Here is a 24,957-nt window from a genome sequence, read left to right on the forward strand (position 1 = left end):
TTTTGTACCGTTTATTCTGGAAGTTTTATTTACACTTGTTATTTTCATTTAAGGTTTAGTAAAATGCCTCCTGTGGAGGCAGCATATTAAGCTTCATCAGTTTTCAAAAATTTAAGGAATTTTTTGGAATCTCTACATTTGCTAAGGAAATTACTCCCCTAGAAATGACACGAGTTAGTGTCAAATAATAATATAAATAGACAGAGGAAGGAAATAGTGGAAGAAAGTGCAAGATTCCCAGCTCTAGAGCTTGGTTAATCCTGGTGATGTCAGCACCGGGCTGTAACAGTGCTTGAATTTAGGCCAGTGGAAAGGATACTGAAAGGATCAGAGGAATGCTCAGTGGAATGAGAGGGCAAAAAGGGGAATGGAAGTGGGAAGAATTGGGAATGAAAGAGGATGTAGGAAGGTACAGTAGAAAAAAAATCATGCTTTCCAATATTGTTTGCACCTGGTCTTGGAAATGTCCATCCTACTCTAGAAATGGAGAACGTATCATGGTGAATAAAATCTGTTAATCAGTCTTTCAGTTATTACACAAATATTAAATGCCTATTTTATCTCAGGCACTGTACTCAGTACAATGGAGAAGGGGGAGAATATAATGTAATACATAATAATAGACTATGTAGAATACTGTGGAAGAAAAGAAGAGGAAGCAACTAACGGTGTTCATACCATTCAGAAAAATTTGCATAAACTGGGTGATAATTTGAATTAAGTCTTGACCTCTGAGTGTGAGTTTGCCAGGTGGCTACATTAGGTAGTGTGGGGATGGAATGGAGACTTAAGAGCAGAGGTGAATAATTCAATAAGGCTGAAATGTAGAGTGAATATTGAGAAGTGTGTAATCTCCAAATTTTTACATGTGTTGATTATAGAGGAATATTAAGCTATACACAGATAGAAAATCACTAGGTTATCCACAGAGATTTGAGGTAGGATCTGGGTGAATATATATTTATATATTTATGGTGACCTTAGTAAACCAAAACCAATAAGTTTCATCTGTATGCTTTAACAGTAAGGCATATATATAAAAGAGATCATTCTGATGCCCTAGCAAGAAATTATTTTTACCTTTTAACTATTCTAGCATTCTGTAAAAAAAAAAAAATTTATTTGATTTGAACATTGCTGAATGTATAAGCAACAGTTCTCAAAGTGTGGTCCCCAGACCAGCAGTCTCAGCATCACCTGGGAACTTGTTGGAAATGCACATTTTTAGTCTCTACTCCAAAACTACTAAATCAGATACTAAATCAGATGTATTTTAACAAGCTCTCCAGATGATTCTGATGAATCTAAAGTTTGAGAACTACTATAGTAGAGTGTGATAAATGGAAGACTGAATATTGGTAACATCTTTTTTTTTTTTGTATCAAAGTCAACATCTCATGTGAAAGGTAAAAAAAAAAATTCACTTAATTGTACATTGTCTCTACATTGTCTCATTAATTCTAAGATTATCACTGTATTTAGAATTATCTATAGGAAAATCCCTAAAGACTCATAGTTCTAACAATGCCAGAATTTTCTTGATTTTGACTTTAAACAATAGGTGTGTAAGTATGAATAAGTTATCTGCAAAATGGAAATAACACTCCCTTTGCACATTAATTGTGAAAATGTAGTTAACAGATATAAAGCACCTGAGACATACTAGAAACTCTAGAGAGGGTTGTTGTTACTGTTAGCATTATTAAATTATAATTACTATTACTATTACTATTATACATGATAATTATTTACCAGTTAGCCTTTAAGTATGCAGATGACTAAGAGGTGGGATCTGTATTTGAAAACAGGGTAGGCTCTTTGCTTCAAAATATCAACTCTGCCACCTGTCATTGCATCAATTGAGCTTTATTTTGACTACTATATTTTATTCAATAAATTTTTATTGAATAAATAAATCCATTAAAATCTACTTTCCAATGATAGGGGTGGGGAAGAGGTCACAGTTAAGTCTAGATTCACCCACATGTCAATGTTTTGTTAAGAACTAATCAAGGATTGATAGAAATGGGGTAAATGGTGCAGTCCCTTTAAAGGACAAGGACAGGTGGTAAAAGCAGGAAGGGTGCTTGCTAGCGGGAAGAGCCTGAAAGAGGGAAAGCATCCCTGAGTGATGATGGGAATGTGTCCAAATGCATATTGTATATTTTTCATGTTTTTGTGTGAGCTTGAAGTTGGCGATGGCTAAACTAAATACCACAAAATCTGCTCTAAAAAATCATTTTAATGTTTCTTGTTATTCATCTTGACTGATGTTTTTATTGAATGGACTTCTTGCTTGACTGAATTAGCAGGTTATTTTTGCCTAACTTCATTATTTGTCAAATGACCCCATTCCAGATAAATCTAAACTACCTTAATCTAATAATTTTTTTTTATCTTCTTATAAGAAAAATAGAAACTATCTCTTGGTAACTTACTTAGTTCCACATCCACTGTTCCTTCTTAGATGATATGTTTAGTTCATTGTTCTATTTCCTGAACATATCACATCAGATTATTATATTTGGCTTTATTAAGTCAATTTTTTTGTAGTCATAATATGCAAAATCCACACTTTATGGTAGTAGATACTTAAAATATAGGAGATATGCTAAAGCTACTAAAAAGCATTCATAAAACACTTTTTAACTTAATGTACTCATTTGACATCACATTAAAAAATTTTTGCATCCTAAATTTATGTAGGAAAAAAGACTACTAAAATATTTTAAGTTTTTTTTTGTTGTTGTTGTCGATTTACTTGTTACAGATGATGGAGTTTGAAAAAATACAGATATTTTGAAGATTGGTTTATTTAAAATCAAATTTGTATTTCCTACAGATTTCATATAGGTAGCTTTTTTTTTGGCATTGAGAAAATGATTTTACAGGTAGTTCTTATATTAAAGAAGAAATTTCTAGAATGGAGATTGATGGGTGCTGGGAGCTAAGATTTTCTTAAGATTCTATTATTTTAAACAATGTATTTGCATGCCCCGTATAGGGATTTTAATGTGTGGACAGAACCACAGTTGTTGTGCATGAAAGCCCCTGGAAACTCCTCCTTCTCTGCTTGCCAAAGGTATGCCCTGCAGGAGACCACTACTGTCCAGAAGATGCCTTTTCCTAACCTTCCCTGTTTGTTGGATTAGCAGTTCTATATATTCAGGGTAACTGGTCTATTTATTACTATTGTCTATAATAATTAAAGACTAGGTACTTGTCCAAATATAGGAGATTCTCTAAAGCAGAAACTATAAGCTGAAAGAGTGATTCTTTGCTAAAGAAAGAGGATATTTGACAAAGGACATGAAGAAATTCTTTGAACAATGTGCTGTGGGACTATAATGATGAACTTGAACTTTCCAGAGTTACCTCATGAGATTTCATACTTTACCAAAAAGACTGACATTGTTCAAAAGCATATTTAAAATCCTATTCTAGAATTCCTACAAAGTCAGTTATGAACTGCCCTAAAATCTCTGATATTTTATAACTGTAACACATTACAGGTTGTGCGTCCACTTTAGTCTTGGTTGTGAATGGTTTTGGATATTAAGAAAAGTGAATCTATCCTTAAAAGACAATGCTATAGTGTCTCATGCAGAATATTGGATATCTAGCACTAGAGTCCTGAGGAAATTACGAAGCTTTCCAAAATTATTTCAAAGCAACAAGGGCCCCAGCTCTCAAGATATCTATTTTGACGAAGAATGGGGAAGAGAAATGTGCTAACATTTAGTCAGTTTTTCTGAGAAGCAATTTACTATAGTGTTTAAGTATATAAACCTGGAAGCCAGATTGGCTTGGACTGAACCATGTTTCTCCAATTTATTAGATATGTGACTTTAGAATTTCTCAGTTTCTAGGTACTTAGGATTCTCATTTATACAACTAACTCCTATACGTGTTGTAAAGATTTTACAATTTTTTTTAAAACTCTAAACCAAATCCTAGTACATAGTAAGCCATCAATAAATATAAAGTTAATATGAAATGCTTGTATAGATTTATATACATTTGCATAGTTGCTTAATCTGATGTGAGGTGAGTATTATTTTCCCCATTTGGCAGATGACTATGCACCTTGCTTAGTCTTAGAGGGATTAATTAACTGGTGTGAAGTTCAGAGAAACAATAAAATGCTAAGCCAAGAATAGAACTCGGTTACGAGTGATCGGATTTCTCCCACTTCCTGTGTCAATTATGTAAAATATCTGAGACACATTTCGGTGCCCTTTAATAGCCCTTGTCTACTGGCACCAGCCTGACCCCTGATGGACAGAGATTAAATGAATCAGGTCTAGAACACTGATTCTAATAAAATTTGCCAAGAATCTATCTTTGATTTTGCTGCTGTTGTTAGTGTTGTTCACTAGGTATTTCTTTCTTTCAGCCTCTGATTGCATAGTGGGATTGTATTTCCTTGGCCATTTTGAAGTTGTGCATGGCTATGTGACTTGCTTTGGCTAATGCAACAGAGATGGAAATGATTTGGCCCAGTCCCAGGAGGAGGTTTTAAAGTCAGTGTGTGATTCATCATGTCCTTTTACCCCTGCTTAAATGATTGCAGAAGCACATTGTCAAAATGGAGTTTCCATCACTGGACCAGTAATGGACTTGTAGTTCGTTTGAGAAATATTCCTTGTTTTAAGCCACTGAGATATTAAGGTTCTCTTTTGCTGTGATACAGCCTAGCTTTGCTGACTAATGCAACTATCGATCAAAACTGAAACCACGAATAGTCAGTAAAGGATTTTAAAGCTCACTATAAGTGGGAGATGCTGAATCATGATTACACAGAGCAAAACACACACCTTTTGTGCTCTCCGTTTGTCTGCTCGTTGATTTTGGTGGTAGATCCGACTGAAGTTGGATACAATCACTGGAACAGGTAGAGCAATGACCAAGACCCCACTCAGAGAGCAGATGGATCCAAAAATCTTCCCTGCTATGGTTTTTGGTACCATGTCACCGTACCTGGGTTAGAGAAAAAAAGATATTGTTTTAAGTCACATAAAGTTATTTTCATCTGCTACAAATACCTTTTTGCTTTAAGCCAAATGATATTTTGGAACAATTTATCTCTTCTTCATGACTACAGTATACATGGCTTGAGACTTTAATAAATCAGAAATTACAAATATCCGAATATAAAAAGTAATGTTTTAACCTTGCAGAAATTGATTCTAACATTTAAAAATCTTTTTGATTGGAAAATATTTTAAGCTAGATGATGTAATGATAGCTCTTCAATTTGTCCTTTCTATAATATGGCACAGTTCTTTACATTTACTTAATCATAAATACTTCCACGCTGAATTTTATAGTCTAGATAACACACTTTTTCACTTAATTTTTTTCAATATTGGATTAGTTATAAAATGTAAGTAGAAAAAGTGTTAAATCACATTCCTTTCATCAGATATAATCACTTAAAAATAAACTTTCCAAGGTCCCATTAACCTTCTCTTATTAAATCTGAAGGCCATTTCTCCACGGTAATCTTACTCAGTCTCTCATTTGTATTTGGTTAGTTGACTTCGCTCTCCTTGAAACACTTTTTGTTGGCTTCAGTATTAGAAAATTCCTGTAGTGGTGCTCCTCTACCTCGACTGTTATTTCATCTTCTCTTCTGGCTCTTTTTTTCTTAACTGATTTCTACATGCTGGAGTAATTTAGGTTTCAAACTCAAGTCCTCTTATCTTCTCCATCTAAACCCTCTTTCTATGTGATTTCATCCAATCTCGTAGTTTAAGACTACTATCCATATGCTGATGATACCCTCATTTATATCGACAGCCCCAATGTCTATCTTGAAAATCAGATTCAAACCTTTAGTGGTCTTGTCTGATTATTTCTACCTCTGTGTGTGGAAGAGCCAATTAAGACTTAAATCAGCCAAAAAACCCCAAAACTTATTTTCCTAACTTCTGCTGCCCACCCTCAAATACGTTCCACCCACAATTTATCACCTCTAACTAAGTGGAACCGTAAACCACTCAAATGCTCATATCAAAATTGAAAGAGCCACCAAATCCTCAGTCTTCTCATCTCATTTCTCAGGTAGTCATGTTTTCTCTGTCCAAACCAAATTATATCTTATTTGGGTCTCTTTCCTCAACCTCCATTTTCCACAATAATCTAAGCCCATCATCTCTTGCCAGAGCCATGGATATGGCTTCTTACCTGAACTCTCTTCTACATTTACCACTTTATTACTCATTCCAATGTAGCAGCCAGAGTTCACAGTTTTATAAAGGGAAATTGTACAATCGTTACTTTGCTTCACCTTCTAATAGACTTGAAACAAAAATAAATCCAAACTTCTTATTTAGTTCCTGCCTAATTTCACATTGCCTTGCACTAAGCTCACTGCCCTCTGGTCACACTGGCCCTCTGGGTTTCCGTCACATATACAGCCCCAAGATCATCATTATTCAGATTGAGCCTTAAATGTCTCCATTCCAAAAGTTATTTTCCTGCCACCTTATCCATAGTGGTTATATTGTCTCCCTGCCCTTTTTAAATAACATTTTCCCATTTGATTACCTTCACAGTACTTATCAACACTTGATTTTTTCTAATTTACTAATGTGTTTATCGTCTGACTCCTCACTTGCCCTACCAAGATTAGAATATAACCAGGAGTTGCTCTATTGTGTGTCTTAAATAAATTCATATCTTTGGTCCTCTGCTTTGAAGACCCGGTTGCTCATTCTTGTCAGTGTTTGTAGGTGATGGACAGTAGAGTTAATTCACCATAACTAAAATTCTCACAAGGTTTTGGCATCAGAAAGACAGTATTAATTTATCGTAAAAAATAATAATAACCCAGGGACTGGAACACTGTATCCATATGAAACACGATGTCTTTCTGTAGGCTACCAGGGGAGTAACCATAATCTGAAGATTATGTTAGTGAGGAAATGGTCAAAACTAAAGAAATTTATGAAGCAAGCAAAACAAGCTTGAGCAATTTCTTACTATAGGGATAGATCAGTAGAATTGGAAGATCAATTTTTATACAATGCTGTGTGCACATGAGCCAATTTCTATGTTTGCCACAGTTTACATTGAGTATGTAGCCATATGTTATGAAAATATTTCCATTTGCACTGAGTGTGCAGGAGGCCCTGGAGAAGTGTAACCTCTTGTACCCCTCTCCCCCACACCCCACCCCCCACAGACATATAAGCACCTTTTCAAAAAAGGGGTTTGATTTTAATGTCTGCCAATTAAGATCTGGAAAGTATTTCTCAAAAGGGAAGGTAAATAAAATTCAGCTATTTGTTATGACCAGAGAATAAAAGCATTGAGTCCATGTAATTAAAATCAACCTTTAAAGACGTAAATATATGAAATGAAATAGTTAGATGAATCCGTCATACAGTTTTTCCTGCCTCTCTTTAAGACATTTGTTAAAAATTAGTATTTATTAGTGATTTTTTTTTTGTGCCCCCTCTGAAGTATGAACTTAGTGACTTTTTTTATATTTCAGGCTCACTATTGTCATAGAGTGGACAAGGTTATCACACTTGTAATTATTAGAGAAAATCAAGGATTCAACTGTAGGGTATGGACTCAAAGCTCAGGAAGACTTTTACGAAGACAGACTGGTAAGTTCAGGTAGCAAGTGGTGATGGTGGGAAAGGGGGAGATTCAGGTACTCAGAAGGGTCGCCGCTAAAAGAAGGGAGAAAATCGAATCTGAGGGACTTTGCTCAAAAGGATTCTGGGCCAATTAATAAAGCTTTCCCTGGGAAAGCAATTTTTGATGACGTGCCTGGGATTCAACTAGAGAAAGAGTCCCTGCGACTCTTTTTTGAATATAAACACAGATTATAATGGAAGGAAGGAAGGAAGGAAGGAAGGAAGGAAGGAAGGAAGGAAGGAAGGAAGGAAGGAAGGAAGGAAGGAAGGAAGACAGCTGGTCGGTACTGCAATTGTTCCGGTGCAAGGAGGAAGGGAAAGTAATTGCTCATTCATTCCTTGGCACGTTTTCTGCCATCTTTTCACTCTTGGGTAGAAAGCCAGAGCTTTCCCAGTTATTGCAAATTAGGATAGTGTCTAAGGCTCTGTTGTTCTGAGGTCAAGGCAGAGGGAGATGGTGAAGGCACAAGTGAGCAGAACTGCAAGGGCGCTTCTGGTGGCGCCAGCGCCCCGGGATCGCAGATAACCACAGCTGGAGCCGGGCTGATTGCCAACCAGCGCCCGCTGCCCTTTGCCATGCGCCCCTTGGTCCAGTATATATCGCTCTTTCTTTTTTCCACCCTGCTTTGCTTCCCTTTTAAAAATTGGATAGCTATTGATATTTGTCATATTTTAAGCATGGTTTACTAATTTGACTGTCTGTTTTCACAGCGTCCGTTTTTATCTACAAAGTTGTAATAGGGGACAGAATCTGCTTAGAATGGGGTATATTTCTCTGGAAAAATCAACTGCTTTCATTTGTTTAACAAAGGATCTTTTAACTAATATTTATACTCTTAGAAGCAAAATGGCATTATATATTTCAGGAGTAATATCTCCAAAACTCAGGAAAGACTTAGAAAAGAAAGCTGTATAATGAAAAGTGACACTTACTGTAGCTAAATGATCATTTAGTAAAATATTGTCTACAGTACTGGCATTTTTTAAATGATTATTTCAATCCTAGGCAACTGGTTTAACAATTGGTGTTTTCTTCTTACATTCCATATAAAAACACACTGCATTTTTCTTGACTCCTTATTCTTAAATTTATGCTAAGCCCAGAGCATTATATATTCTATTCTTTCATTTTTCCTTCAGAATTTAATATTATGTCTCATCTTCAAAATTCCATTTCCCAAAGAGTTACACTAAAACATCATGTCAATGTGTTTTTGTTTTCACAGAAACATTTTTCTATATTTAAATAAAATTTATTCAAAGACTATAGGGGCCTCTAAGGTCAAATAAGACAAATATTGAATTCTTAAAAAAAAATAGGAGAGAGGATAGTATAATATAAAAGAACGAGTATCAGAAAGTTTTAGATAATAAGAATGAGCAGACCTGAACTTTGTTAATTGAAGAGATTTTCCTATACATCCTTCAGCTGCTTCTAACTTTTCGCTCTCTCCCTTCCATCGCCATGTAGAGCCACTCCATCTTCTTTTTGAATTTTTTTCACCCTGACATCTGCCAAACTTCATGTTTATTACTCCCTTTCCTCCTCACATCAGTTAAAAGGTACAATATGGAGGTGTCATTCACATAAAATATTAATTCTAAATTTGCACAAATTGCCTTAAAATACTTGGTTGCAATTACAATCTTTGCCATATGTTAAAGGTCATATTGAGTGCAAGACCAATTCTTTAGGAAAGATTAAATTGTTGGTTCTTAAAGATTTTAATCTTAAATATCATCCAGAGTTTTCATGTAAAGTACTTAAATTCTTGCATGTTCTCAGTGCCAAAAAAGTGGCTAAAGCTGGTTAATTAAATAAGTAGAGTGAATATATTATCTATTTATCATCATCATCTATTTGTACATCCACCCTCTCAATTTATCAAGTAATATCAAAATAGGTTGAACAGTATGCATAATTTTTAAAACTAATATAAACAAATTTTATTAATATCTGCTCAATTTTCCCCTTTTTGTCATTTCTGCAGAAATGAGTGCGGTTGTCTTTAGATCTCAAATGGAGAAATATGTTCTTGAATCTTCTTTCTGTTCGAACACAACACGGCCAGCTTCCTAGTCCTATTCATGTAGTTTCTATTTTTATCTCTTTTTATTTGAAGAGTATAAATATAGACTCATTTGATAAAATAGAAATGTTACATAAGTCAAACCTCCCCAGCTAAAGCATGACTTTCCATCTGTAAAACTATATCACATGAATACTAACAGAAAAAACAAAAATCATGTATTTTATAAACAATCATGAAGGTAGAGAAGACCTTCACATAACAGGAAGAAAATGCTGATTTAAAAATAAACCTCAGCGCTTACTGTAACTCAGTCTCTCACCTTCCTCCCCCCCCCTTTTTTTAATTACAATAAACAAGTTAAATTTTTAGGTATAAGGAATGGAGTGAATAGATCCTGTGCAGCTGTACAGAAGTCCAGGGGAGGTGCTGGTCCAATAAATACTGTATTTCAAACACTATATTAGTTAAAACAAAACAGAACACAACCCAACAACTTCACATGGGACATAAAGTAATATTTGAAAAATAGATATCTTATGATATGTCTGAATGTGTCTTTTGAAAATTTATGTGTCGAAATCCCAATGCTCAATGTGATGATTTAGGAGGAGGGGCCTTTGGATAGTGATTAAGTCATGAGCTCTCATAAATGGGATTAGTGCTTTTATAAAAGGAGATACTATAGAGCTCCCTAACCCCTTCCACCACCTAAGGACTCTGTGAAAAAGGCAATCTATGAACCAGGAAATGGGCCCTCACCAGCCACCACACTGAAACTGCTGGCACCATGATCTTGGACCTTGCAGCCTCCAGAACTATGAGAAATACATTTCTGCTGTTTCTAAACTACCAAATCTGTGGTGTTTTGTTATAGCAGCCCAAACAGACTAAAGATGGCATCCTTTGAAAAATTAGATGTAAGTGATATGTATAATAATATCTTGGTGAAAGCTATTAGCCGATTCTCTCTCTCTCTCTCTCTCTCTCTCTCTCTCTCTCTCTCTCTCTCTCTCTCTCTCTCTCTCTCTCTCTCTTTGTCTCTCTCTCTCTCACTGTATTTTACTGATTTTGTGTTTGAGTTTTCTCCTAGACCTGACTGCTAGTCAGAGAGGTCTGAGAAATAATTTCTCTGACCTGTAAGCTGGATCACTTCGCAATTAATAATTCTACCCCTTAGGGTCTCACTAGCTACGTTATTCATGAATTTTCTGCCATCAGCTTAGTATTCTAGCAGGAACCATATATTTTGATGGATAATTTTTATAGTAGCTGCAATGTTTGCAAATAGCAAATGACTTTTTTTTTTTAGAGTGTTGGTATGTAACACCTGCTTGTGGTACAGAACTTGTTTGCTAGAAGGGCCCAGGTATTACTTCAATAATAGATTTCTCTTTGACAGTTTAAAATTAATGTTTGCCTAAAAAGCTGCTTTGATTTTGTCTCTACCTCTCTTGCCTGTAGGATTAATCACTATCCTATCTTAGACTAGCTTTAGACTAGCTGTCCTGAAAACTTGATATTTTTTTTGGATTTTATTATATATATATGGTTATTTGAAGTATGTTGTGTTCTCTTGTTTCTTAAAATGTAAGCTAAATTTTGAGCTACTTAAAAATATTTTTCCTTTTTCCTTTTCCCATTGTTCATGTTAACAATTTTAGCATCTACTATAGAATCCCACACCTTAATTAGTTTTCATCCAGAAGTCCATGGACTCTTTAGGAATTTATGTATAAATTTAAGTGGGTCAAGAACTCCATTATAGTGTGTGCCTTCATGGGCATTTTTCTGAAAGTTTTCATAGCTTTTACTAAATTATTAAAAGCTGTATGGTCCAAATAATGTTAAGCCCCTGTGGCTTGAATATATAGGGGGCATATGAATGCCATATATATATTGCCGATATAAATACACATTGCATAAAGGAGATGCTGTAAAAATGTCAGCATTATTTTACAACCGCAGAAATCCCAAGTATCCACTAGGGGGCATAAAAACCTAAATGAAAGTTTGAAAACAAACCAGGATCTTTTTTGGTTTTCACAGTGACAAGTATTTCCAGTAAATTACCTGTTCTGATTTCTTATCTTTGCCTACATACATTCAATATTTAGGATATAGTTTGGACACCTTATTGCTCTGGAAATAGTTGAACAGGACAAAACCTCGTCAATATTATATTGTCTCTTTTCACGATGTTTAAAAAAAGATGAAAAATAAGTCTGAGAGTATTTTCTATTTCTTTTAGAAAGATCAGTGAATTTCTGTAATGTGAGATATCACTAAAGCATGATTTAAAACTATAAGCCTTTTAACCAAGACCCTTAGTGTGAAAATTAGGGGCAATTAAAAAAAAATGGGTTCGCATATAGAAATGGGGGGAATTGAGGAAAGGACTAAGATGCTTTTATTACATTTACTAAAATTAATACTCAAAACTCAACATTAGATTTCAGCAGTTCTTACTACGTTCCTCTGGTTGTGCCTTTTTTCAAAAACAATTCTTTTCTATTTTTTCTCTTGTTTTTTAATTATATGATCAAATGAGGCTTTAAAGATTGTAAATGAAACATGATTATAACCTAACATCCTAATAAAATGTGTTTTACCTAAACTAATACTATCAGTAAGTCCTTAGAGTCTCTTTCTAAAGAATGCTTTCAAAGTATACTTTTCAGAGCTTACGTTTGGAACACTTACTTTATTCTTTATTTTTAAAAAGTTGCAGAAACGTATGTACAATTGATTATTGTGAGGCACACATTAAAAGAAAATAAAAAAACACTGGAGGCTGTCTGCCCCAGCTGTGGGACCACCGGAAATATTTTCTCTTGCTTTGGGTTCCTAGTCTTTGTTGCCTGGAGCTATCCTTTCACCCTCACAAATCTTAGAGTCTAATCATGTCATTCTCCAGGCATAAAAGCCTGCATTGTCTCTCCATCACCTGCAGGAAAAAGCTCCAGCTCGCTAGTATGACATACACAGCATTTCAGGACTTTGCCATCCCATCCTCCACTGCTCACCCCACACTCTATGTTCAAACTGGAACAAATAATTTTCTATTAATGGAATATACTGCGTCCTTCCATTCCTCTATGGCTTTGTATATGCTTTTCTTAATAGAATATCCCCTGTTGTACAAATCCTTTGGGTGAACTCCTAATTTACATTGGTAAAGCTCAAGCATCAGTGCTTATCTGAAGAACCTCTTGACAATTTTATCTCTGTCCAATAAAAGTAATATTCTCCCTCTTAATGCCTCCGATGCTGATTGCGGCTAATAGAGTTCAATTAGTTCTTTACGGGTCTATTTTCTCCCATTCAAAACGAGGTCCAGGAGGTCAAGGATAATGTCATCATTATAAACCCAAGTCTAGCACAGACCTTGTCCAGTGCTGAGCAAATAGTTGGAACTCAATAAATGTTTATTGCTTAAATAAATCCTCCAGGGAGAGGGATGGAGGTAAACAAATATGGGAGGGAGTGAAGGGGAATACACACCTGCTGCCGTTTCTCCAGGCCCAGTACCATCTTATCTCCTCAGTTCGTCTAGATTCCTCTTCTAATACTTAGATAAAAGGTCCAGAATAACCTAGTTCTACAGTTAAGTAATTTTACTGTTTTTACCCAGGGAAATCGTTTTTAACCTGCATGATTTTAAATGAACAGAGAAGCCGAGAGATCTGACACTTTTCCAGTCTCTACCTGTTTTCCATTGTCATATGCTTAACCAACCTGTGTCCAGCCAGAATTTCAAAATACGAATCCCCCCAAATATGACAGATTAGGAGATCCTGAAATGCCAAACAAGTCTAGTGAATATGACTCCTGGTTCTCTGATCTCACATGTCATCCTGGGAGATGATGATCTTCCAGACCTCTCGGATCTTCTCACAGATGCTGCTCATCTGAGGTAGTGAGAGCTAGCAGTTCTCTGAAAATTCCACTGTTTGGTATTCATTTATCTCAACAAGGTCCTCTCTGGTTATGCCCTGAGAGTATATTGGAGGAGGTATGCTAGTCTTCCACTAGAAGAAATCCATCAAGCAAATCGAGGTCTCAGCCAATGCATGGTCATTTTGGATTTGGGCTGACGTCACCAGCTAGGTAAGATGCGTGTTTTAGTTTTGCGTTCCAAGGATTTTCATCAACACTGTCAGCTGCTCTCACACTGGGACCTTTCTCCAGTTACCTGCTGTTGTTGCTTCCATCTCTCCCTGTCCTTCGAAAGGTAGCTCTGTTGGAGTAAGCTCCCCACTGTGCATAGTTCCAAGTCACTGCTACTATACTGTCAGCTGTCATTCAAAGAGCCAGATCTCAATGCTATTTTGACAGATCTCTTCATAATTTGGTTTTCTCATAACCAGCCACCTACCTATTTGCTGACACTACCAAAATTATTCATTGTTTGCAATCTATTCAAAGACTCCTAGATGCCTTTGCCATGTATGTAAGAAGAGTTGGTCCCCAAGGTTGTGCCTACAGAGCCAGTCTTAGAAGAGAATTCGGATAGGCAGTGTAAAAGTATAGAGTGGAGATGTTTATTGTTAAAGTTTTTATTTTTATTTTTTTCCACCTAGGTTTACACAGTCTGAAACCTATGAACTATTTATTATAAGCCTCATGGACCCTTTAAGATGTCTTTAAGAGTTTACTTATTTTATTTTGGGCTATACTTTTAAAATTACTTACAGATTACCCAGTAATGACTTAACATATCCCTTGTTTCTAATTCTTCCCAAAAAGGACTGATAATTTTGCTACTATTGTCTACTTCTTAAGTTTTACAGAAAAGAATTACAAAAAATTCTAACTTTACTAGAGATAAGACTTGACTCTCAAATGGGGCAGAAAATTAGGCTCTGTTCTGGCAGCAGCAGGATCTGACTGAGCTGGTGGTACTGCAAATACAAGCTGTGTCCCTCCTGCGGAGCTGGAGGCTTGGAAGTCCAAGGTCAAGATGCTGACACATGTGGAATCTGGTGAGGGCTCACTTCTTAGTTCATAGATGGCTGTCTTATTGCGCCCTCACATGGCAGCAGAGGGAAGGAAGCTCTCTGGGGCACTGATTTCATTCATGAGGGTCTCTACCTTCATGATCTCACCACCTCCCACAGGCCCCACCTCAAAACATCACATTCGGTGTTAGGATTTAATGTATACATTTTGGGTTGAGGGGAAACAAACATGTGGTTTGTATCATGATCTAACGGCAATCCCATGAATGGACTGGTGCCTCTTGATCAGCTGACCACGCCAGGCAGGACCTGGGCTCCTCCTTGTTCTGAGGTGGAGGGAAGGATCCCATTTGGAACTCACACCACAGAGCGGTTTCTCACAAGCCACATAGCCAAGTCGTGTGCTGCCATGTTCTTTCCTCATCTACGCTTTGCTCAACACCATCACTGACCAGGAGCTGCTTTCTTGCTAAATATTCCAAAATTCTTTAAGCATAAATAACTTAATATAATTGTTTCATGTAAAGAGTCACAGTTGTTTAAATATAACAGGAAGGGAGATTAGAGAAGCTCTGAGTTAACCTCCTAAAGACAGCCAGGCATTTCCACTAAAATTCTAGTCTTCAATTTAACTTAGTAAGTTTCTATATCCTTAAACAAACTTTGTTTCTGATGAGAATCCAAGGGTCTATATTTACATTAGAGATGCTTTTGGAGAACGACTCTATTCCAATCAATGTAAAACAAAGTTATTTCCTAAAACCAAATGAGGATAATATATTCATTTTGCGTTTAGATTCATTTACTTCTTCTCAGGAGATTAAAACATTGATTGAATGGTCATCCTTTCTATTAGCTATGTAAATTAGGGTATGTCCTGAATAAATATAAATGAAGAGGGTCTTAAATAAATTCATGTCTTTGTAATTTTAACTGATCAGATTTGTGTACGAAACCATTCCTGTGGTACATTTTGATTATATCTAGTTAAAACAACAACACAAAGCAAAATAATAAAAAATAAAACAAAAAAGTTCATCTGCTTAAAAGTAAACTGACTAAAATAATCTTTTATAAAAGAAAACTGTTTTCCTGAAGTTTCATTTTAAAGAAAGAAGGGTAAATAAATTATGTGAAAACAAGCTGAAACTAAAAAATGTTTTACAAATACTCAAGAATATATCTCATACGCCAAGCACATTAAATACATAACTTGTTACGTTTCTTTGCACGTTCCTATCTACATTAAATTTTCCTGGAAATGAGATTAGGTTAGGTTATAGGCACAATACCTTACTTTTAAGATAGCATTGCTTGTACTCAGAGTCTAAGCAGGAAAACAGAAACCACCTAAGTATTTACCGCAGAATGGACTTAATGAAGGGAATGTGGGAGCTGTGGGCGAGGGCTGGCAATGGAATTGCTGAGACCTGAACACAAGACAAAACTGGAGATTGTCCAGGAGGTAGTGGCCAGAAGCCACTACCACAGTGAGGCTAGAGGGGAAAACGAGGGGAGAGTTGGTTTAGTACAAGGGAAGAGTCCCTGATCGAAGCCGGATCTTTACCCAGCCTTATAGAAAGAACAGAGTCAGCTGCTGCCTTGGAAAATGCAAAGAAGAGAGACAAATACCCTAACTCCTCCCCCGTCTCCTTCCAGTCTTCTACCACTGCTTTCATTGGCCAAACTGGCAGAAAATCAGATGACAAGCCAGCCTAGAAAATACAGCCCACATGATAGCTAGTAAAAGGCATAATCAAACTGGAACCCAGGGCTTTTCCCCCCAGAGCTATACTCTGTCCACCTCAACATGGCTCACTTCTAAGGTCTATTCTGGTTCCAAGATGTTACGATCCAGCCCTCCCCCTAAAAACAGGAAATACATTTTACCAGAATTAGAACCCTGGTAGTGAGACTGATAGGACCTCTTTGGGTAGCAGCACCATGTGTCATGTCACTCTGTTTTCTGAGACATCATGCCATCAGCCTTCCTTCCTTAAGGATAAGAAAAAGTTGGGTTTTCTTATAAGGGCAGGCTCCAGGTTTTTCAATTTTTGTCAAAGATGTTCATTACAATCCATTGTAAATTGAGAATAAGCTAAAGAACCAAAATATCTGTTTTGACAGAGTGAGGATAAAATGCCAAACATGAAGCAATATTATATAGATGTCTCGTTAGATCTGATGATTATAAAATGTTCTCCTTGTATGAAATGGGCACAGTGTGTAATAAAAGCTTGCCCATGGGGGCTTCTAAGCCCTATGGTGACTAAGTGCTAGCAACAAGCTCCTAATTAGAATGAATCATTTCAGAGTTCTATCCTTCAACAGGTCATTGAGAATGCCATTACTAATAAATCAAAGCATATTTTAAAGGCAGGTGAATATATGTAAAACCAAGTCGCCTTTAAAAATGAATATAGTTCCACAATTGGTCAATGGCTCTTGAGCCTTTTAGTTGATGCGGGTTTTGCTTTTATTGTTGTTGTGGTTTATTATAGTAGTAAAAGCCTATAGCTAAACATGTCAAAGCCTGGATGTTAGTTATAAATTTAAATGAGGAAAAAATTGTCATATGTTTAAAGGAAAATATAAGATTGTGAATGAGGGTTTGGACAATAAAATGAAAATATACTATGTGTGCTTTAAATTAAAAAAAAAAAAAAGAACATAGTGGTTCCATAATAGATGTCTTTACCATGGATAGAACACTCTTTTAAGATTTTTTGACAACTTGATGTTTCTACCACTAAGGAAGGTTTATGAGGTTTATGATAATGATTTATTTACAGTTATAAGGGAAAGACAATGCCTTAACCTCTGAAGAGCAGTCACTATGTGATCAAAGATGATTGATTTTCATTATGAGAAAATGAAGCTTAAACTTGAAATAGCAAAAGTAACATTCCTTGAAATATTCCTTGCAACATTTTCTAATGATTTTATAAACACAAATAAATTGTCTGCTTAGATAAAATCACTCGAAGTAGCAAACTTCCATAAATAAGAAAGAAAAAATAAGTTAAAGCAAATGATAAAGCTAAAAGTAAATCTTCTTAAATATATTTTCCTTCTTTTTGCTCTTGTTTTCTTTCTTCCTCAAGAGTTTATCTAGTCTACGACCATGCCACCCTGAACAAGCCTGATGTCTGATCTTGGAAGCTAAGCTAAGGGTAGGGCCTGGTTAGTACTTGGATGGAAGACCACCTAGGAAGATCAGGTGCTGTAGGCATAAAAAATAAAAAATAAGAGATTGTAAGCTGACAAGGTCCTTGAAATCTGTGAGGTCAACAAAGGATTGTCTTTCCTCAAAAAAAATATAAAGTTTATCTAATTTCTATAATAAGTGGGGTACTTTAATAATGATAATATGGTTAATACTTGATTCTTTTTTCTCTCAGATCTCCCAGTTAAGGAAGGAAGTTGGAGTAATAAAAAAATAATTGAACTCTTACATTTTCTCAGAATTCTAAATATTTCTATATATTTTTCTCCAACCTCCAAGATGCTGTATTGTTTGCATTCATTATTTATCTGACCTAACTTCTATTGGAAACAATTGTTAATTATGTGTTTACATTTCCTCTATTTATACAAAGGAAGAATACTCCAGTGACTTATTATTCTCGTCAAGCCTAAGTGAATAGTTTTTGCTCATTCGCAATTGTTTCTGAATTATTTTTTAAAAGAGAGGTAAATAATGTCATTAGGTTCCAAATATACTTATTTAGAGTACTTGTTTGTAAAGGTGAAATAATAAATATTTTAGGTTTTGCAGGACATATAGTTTCTGTTACAGCTATTTAACTGCTTTGGTAGGCAGAAACAGCCCTAGATAATCCATTAATAAATGAGGGTTACTCTAATTCAATCAAAATGTCAGTGTCTATAAATAAATAGAAATTTTATTTATGGATGCTGAAATTTGGATTTTGTATAATTTGATGCATCTATAAATATTCTTCTTTCTATTGTTTTTTAACCTTTTAAACATATAAATACTCTCTAAAGATCGCAACCAGTACATACACAGGAAATGGGCCGTATTTAATCAGCAGGTTGTATCTGGCCAGTCCCTGATTTAGAATGACCTTTCTTGGAGTAATCAACTCACTTTGGAAAGGTAAGTGTTTTCCTGTAGAAGAGTTTGAAGTCATTCACCAAATCATTACCTCGATACTGTTAAACATATATATTTTTTCAAACATTTTATAATTCTTGACTTTAGGAAATGCACCTTCTCAGAGAAGAGGGTAGAGGAGCCTCTGTGTCCCAGTTCATCCACTCCTTTCCCACGACTGCCTTCTTCACCATTACAGGACACCTGGTGTCATGGGCCATATAGTAGATGAATGGGAGAACGAGCTGATTGCCCTGGTTCTGTCTGCTATTTACGCAGCATTGGTACAGCGGGGATCAAAAGAGGACATATTACATTCCAAACACTGTGCTAAGTGTGGGAAGGCAGAGATTAAAAGCAGCAGTCCTTGTTCTTAGTGACTTCTAGCAGGGAGAGAGGCGACACAGAAAATAATAGTTAAGTGTAATAACTACTGTAATAGAAATGATTGTGAGGTTCCTTGGGAGTTGAGTGTATTTGGGAAATACTTTCATAGGAGGCAAGATATGAACTGAATCTGGAATGAAAAAGATTTAGCCAAGCATTTAAGAGAGGGAGTGTGTGAAGGGACTTCCAGGCAACGCCAAAGGGTTATGAGTAGGTGGAGTGAATCTCTGTGGTGACTCCGAGACAAATGCCTGACAACTTCATGTCTCTCACGCTCTTTGAATTACTGAATTTCACAATTAAAGATTTATCTACCTAAGAATTCTTATCTTTGCTGAAGTTCAACCCTTCTGAAAGTAGTAACACATTAGGCCTTTGAACTCATGTGCACTTTTTGGGGATTGAATTTATATATCAAATTGTTCCTTGAAGGCAGATTTTAATGGGGAAAGGTCAGAGAGAAGTCACATGCAAAGGGAAAAGAGCCCAGAAATGATGCCTATAGAACTAAAATTCAAACTTGATCTGTTGCAAATTTTTACCCAGGGCTGGTTGTGCCTAGAAAAAGCTTTTCACGTGAACTGACTTTTAAAAGGGCGTTTGTTTGTCGAGTAGGAGTGAGCTGGAGCCAGCCATTATGCCTTAGAGACCCTGTATTGATCTTTGCAGTCAAACCACTAAATGGAACTTGACTGTTACACAATGGAGGATTAATCCTTCTTCCGCATAAGCCTGCAGTGGGCACATCAATATGTGTTTATGAAATCTCCCTCTGTGCAGAGAAGAGAGCAGAGAACCTAATAAACAAATTAATGTAGGGAAGTCAAAACACGTATTTTTAAAATTAAATTCTATTATAGGAAATCAGAAAAAAAGTAATTTTTTATGTAACTTTCTAACTTTATGCATGTTTTTGGATTTACTGTTTATACATAGTGTGGTGATAATTATTTTATATTGTAGAAGAAATAAAATGTGAAAAACATGTTTTGTTTTGTTTTATTTGCCTAAGTGAACCTTTCTTGTTGAAACATTCTAAAAGATTATAGAAGATTTAAAATAAGAGCGAATCTAGGTCATTATGGCCTTCTATTAGAATAGAGATGTGATAATTTTGAGTGGAATTTTGTTTAGGCTTACTGAGTGAACAGAGAAATAAGAACATTCTCTTAGCAAATTGTCTGAGTGAACTCAAACCTCCTTCACATTAAAACATGAAATAGTTTTTTTAACTGGACTAAGTATGGATACAAGTTTAACTCCGGAATAATTAATTAATGATAAAGGTCAAATGAGTCTACAACTGGTTTTTAGGAAAGACTGCAAGTAGAGAACTTACATAGAAAGCTACGTGTTGGATTTAATATAAAGTCAGTTTATATTTTGGCTTCTATGAAGAGTTGTCACTATGTACTTGCTGAAATAGAACACCATGTAATGAAAAGGGATGTGAAACCGGATTGGTATGTGTTAATATTAAGCTCTGTGATCTTACTCATGATCTCATGATATATGTGTAATATGCTGTTTTAACTTCCCCTCAATTTTCCTACTCAAAAAAATAATAATAATCCTGCAGTAACTAATTCTGAGTCCTAACATAATTAAGTGACTTTGAGAATAATTTTAATGAGTTCGTTTAAACTGTTTTTGTGCCTTTGCACACAGAACATCTACCCTTCATACGGTAATGTCTTTTGAGAGCAAGAGCATCTGCTGTCGTGGAGTAACAGGTTTAGGTAAGAAGAGCAGCCAGCAGTTAAGGGTTATTAACTGAAAACAAGAAGGTGAGTGTAGCAATATTTTCTATTCTTTTGTAAATTGTACATGTAAAGTCCACGTAGTTTTAGAGGAGCAAAACAAACTTTGGACGTTTTCTTACCTTATCTGATTACACAACTATCATTTCACTTTTGTTTTTCAAAACTAATCTTAACATCTCTAAAAGAAAAAAAACAAATTTTGGGACAACAGAGACAATCTCTGCCATATGTAAGCAGAGATGTGAGTCATCCACAATAAATACCAGCAAAGAGCGTCCTTAATCAGTCAAGTTTGATCAGTAACGTCAGTACTCTATCTCTAATGCTGTAGAAGGTGAATACCATGGAAAGCCAGAGAAATGAGTGAGAAATATATTCAGTATATTTGGTCTGCACTATCTATATGCTCTAAATTCTTGATTCAAAATTATTGATTTCTGGTATTCTAGTATGTCTTTATCTTAAGAATTATTTAATATTTCCAAAATTTTTTGTGCGTGTAATTTAATTTACACTTAATTCTCTTGGAACGTGTGTGTATAATATACATATAGATGTGTATATATATTCACATGCATATATATGTGTGTATATGTATGCATATACACATGCATACATATATGTGTGTATATACATACATATACATATATACGCACATATATGTAGCATTCTGCTAATAGAAAAATGGATACATGTTATAAAGTCAAAACAAAACAAGAAAAGCATTTCAATTTCCAAAGACTAGGACTAGCTCCAAAAATTAGATTTTTCTATATTTATGTTTTATTTTTTTATGCCATATTACCCTCCTCCATGAAATGCCATAAATATTAAACATGAGCAAACAGAATGATACAGAAGTAATAGACAAAATGTACCTTAATATTGCCATATTCTTACGATTTCAAATTAATATACAATTCTGGGAACAGAAGTTCAAAGATCAGAAATAAAAACTGGTAAACTACATCAACGTGATTAGTTGTTTCTGTGGATAGTTATTTGCAAGCACAATGCTGGCTCATCCTGGGTTGTAGTACAAACAAATCTATGAATTATAGCTGAACACTTTTTATATGTTAATTGCATTGTGTTCTATAATCAACAGATATTTTTACTTATATAATTACATAAAAAAGTAATTTATTTTCTTTGTCAGAATTTCTTTATCATGTAAAGAAGCTTTAACTGACCAACTTTACATAGTAAATTAAAATTTTCAATGATTGAACATATTAGTACCATTTTCAGTGAAAGAACGTAGAAAGGAAATGACTTTTTTTTAGGAAGAAAACAAGTGAGCTTGTTTAGAGAAACTGAAGGACAAAAGCTCTCAGAATTATATATCAAATGTTTTCTTGTATTAATTGAATATCAGTATTAGAGATTAAATAATAATCGATGTGCTCAAGGAAGTACTATAAATAATGTAATATCCCTCAGATATGAGCAAAACCTTTTTATTTTATTTTATAACTCTCCTGGAATAAGCTATTGCACAGAGGAGATATAAAACCAATATTATTACTGAGATTTTTAATGTTTATGTCTGAATTTGCTTCTGATTTTCCAGAAAAACTAAACCAAACCAAGACAGAATAGTATGTCACCACAATCCAGATCTTCTGAAGTCATTACCCTCACATTTAAGACTGTGCAATTCACATAGGTAATAACATTGCAAAAAAAAACCTCCCAATGACCACAGGGTCTGTAAGCCCAGTTGGCACTGTAGTTTGTTTCAGAAAAAAATTTTAAATTCATGCAACTGAATTTCATATTAGCAAGAGATAACAGGATCATTTGAATGAATGAAGGTCTTACATGTGAGGCACTTATCACTATCCATGTCCATCTCTGATGGCACGTTTGCCCAGATTTGTGACCCAAATGAATTTTGTTAAATAAAAGGAAAAAACCGACTATTACTGATTATTAAATACTAGTAAATTATGCCCCCTTGTTACTGTTTCACACTTGATGGCATTTTATTTGAGACAACGTGACTGTAAATTATTTCATTTTAATTTTGACGAGACATGGAGCCAGAACACCTGTGCTCAAGTTCAGCTCTGTCTCCCATCAGCTTTGTGATATTAGGTTAATAACCTCTCTGAGGCTATGTTCTTATCTTTAAAATGTGAGGATAAGCATATCCACTCTTCCCACTTTTCACTTCATGATAGAGATTTCTATTTCAAACTATCTTGCCAGGTGGACTCTTTGCCAATGGAGATGAGTTAGTTCATGGAGGCCAAATAGATTCCCGAGGAGCTTCCCTTATAAAGGGCTGAGTTCCAGTGATGCTGGAAAACTTTAGTCTACTTTGGCTAAACAATAAATGACATTTATTGGGCGCTGTGCTAAGAACCTTATGAGGAAAAACACCTTTGTCATAAGTTCATAACCCCATAGTGAGGTAGGTACCATCACTACTCTGTTTTACAGATAAGGGAATGAAGGCTTAGAGGGGTTATGTGCCTGTAAAGACAATCATAGGAGAGGCAAGAAGGGCTTAGTGAGCCTGGCCTCACATGTAGTCATTCGGCCCTAGTTACAAATGATGTTATACGGACATAGATGCGTGATTATTAAATCTGAACTTCAGCATTCTGGACATTGCAGATGAAATAAAAGTCTTTCAAGAAGCAAACTGGGATAGATCCTGTCCTGAATTTGTTTGGGAAATTTAGGTTCAGCCATCACATCAGGGACCTGCAGCTTCTTTCTGAATTTCCATTTTAAAATGACTGTTTCTTTTAGTTTTCTTTTGTTTTAAAATCAAATAAAATTTATTTCTTTTTTTAGGTAGAATTGTTTTGTGCTTTTCATTATGGACTTCTGTTGCCCTCCTTATTTAATATTCTTTTGTTTATTTATATTTTTCCTAGACTACCAAGCTAAGTTAAAAAATACATCAGAAATCCAAAATTCAAAGGAAAACCACAAAACTGAAGGTTTAAAAATTAAATAGGCTCTACAAATACAAGTACAAATTAAACTTACCATATCAAAAAGAAATAGCTTTCTTATCTCAGCCCTTTTAGCATCAACTGAGCCTGATTACATCAACTTTAAATCTTTTACATTGAAAGGAAGTGCTTGAGACATCAACTACTGTGCACAGAATACTCAGTCTTGTTAATTTTCCTAAACATTAGAGTCTTTGTTACACAATAAACTCTTTTACTGTCCACTTAACTTGTATATTTTGATTTGTTCATTTATTGAGTTGTATGATTATAACCTTGCACTTAAATAAAATAAATTATGATCCTTACTATAAATACAGACTTTGACGAATTCTCATATTCAAATGAACCAAAATAAAAAATAAACTCACTCCTACAAATCTGTTACATACTGCTTTTGCCCAGAAACCAGTCTCAAGGAATACAATCAGGATATTTGCTGAAGTAAAAATATGAACAGAATTTGCATAAAACACAAAAACCATTTAAAGTGTTTTACTTATTCCTGAAGAAATACAAAGAATTCATGTCAAATCCTCCTTACGTGCTCTAACTTAAGCGACCCTGTTGGGCTCGTTTTCTTGGCATGATCCTCTCCACTTCCCATCTGACTCTAGCTGTATGCATAAGAGAGCATGATTTCTTTCAATATGGGCCTTTGGTACTTCTTATATTAAGTCTGGAAAATTACATCTTCATAGCTAATAGGCATTGAATTGTTTTAGGCATCCTGGTAAAGTGAATGCAAGTCATTCAAATACAATGTTGAATTCATTGCCTTGCATACCCTAAACTTCAGTTTTACTGAGTAAATAATAAATGTTATACAAAATATGAAACATAAACCTAGAGATATAAACATATATGGACACTATAATGATGAAATTGGTTTCTTTGAATCTTTGATCAAGTGCTAAAATCACTATCTTTGGTGAGAAGATATGACATCTTTCAGACAACTGATGACTTTACTTTGCAATTTTTATTTAATCATTTATAAATTATACATAACATAAATGTATAAAAATGTAATACGTAATCTACATTTTATATTTTTGTGTCATATAAATGA

General features: G+C 35.0%; 1 protein-coding gene across 1 annotated transcript in view; it reads right to left on the reverse strand.

Annotated features, from left to right (window-relative positions):
* The window catches only part of KCND2 (potassium voltage-gated channel subfamily D member 2), a 449,220-nt gene that overhangs the window by 13,945 nt on the left and 410,318 nt on the right, over nt 1-24,957 (reverse strand). Inside the window, exon 2 of the mRNA XM_036230989.1 lies at nt 4,818-4,980. Coding sequence (XP_036086882.1) covers nt 4,818-4,980 — 163 coding nt within the window. The remainder of the gene's footprint in view (nt 1-4,817; nt 4,981-24,957) is intronic.

The sequence above is a fragment of the Rousettus aegyptiacus genome, unplaced genomic scaffold (genome assembly GCF_014176215.1).
Source record: "Rousettus aegyptiacus isolate mRouAeg1 unplaced genomic scaffold, mRouAeg1.p scaffold_m13_p_13, whole genome shotgun sequence".
Lineage (NCBI taxonomy): Eukaryota > Metazoa > Chordata > Mammalia > Chiroptera > Pteropodidae > Rousettus > Rousettus aegyptiacus.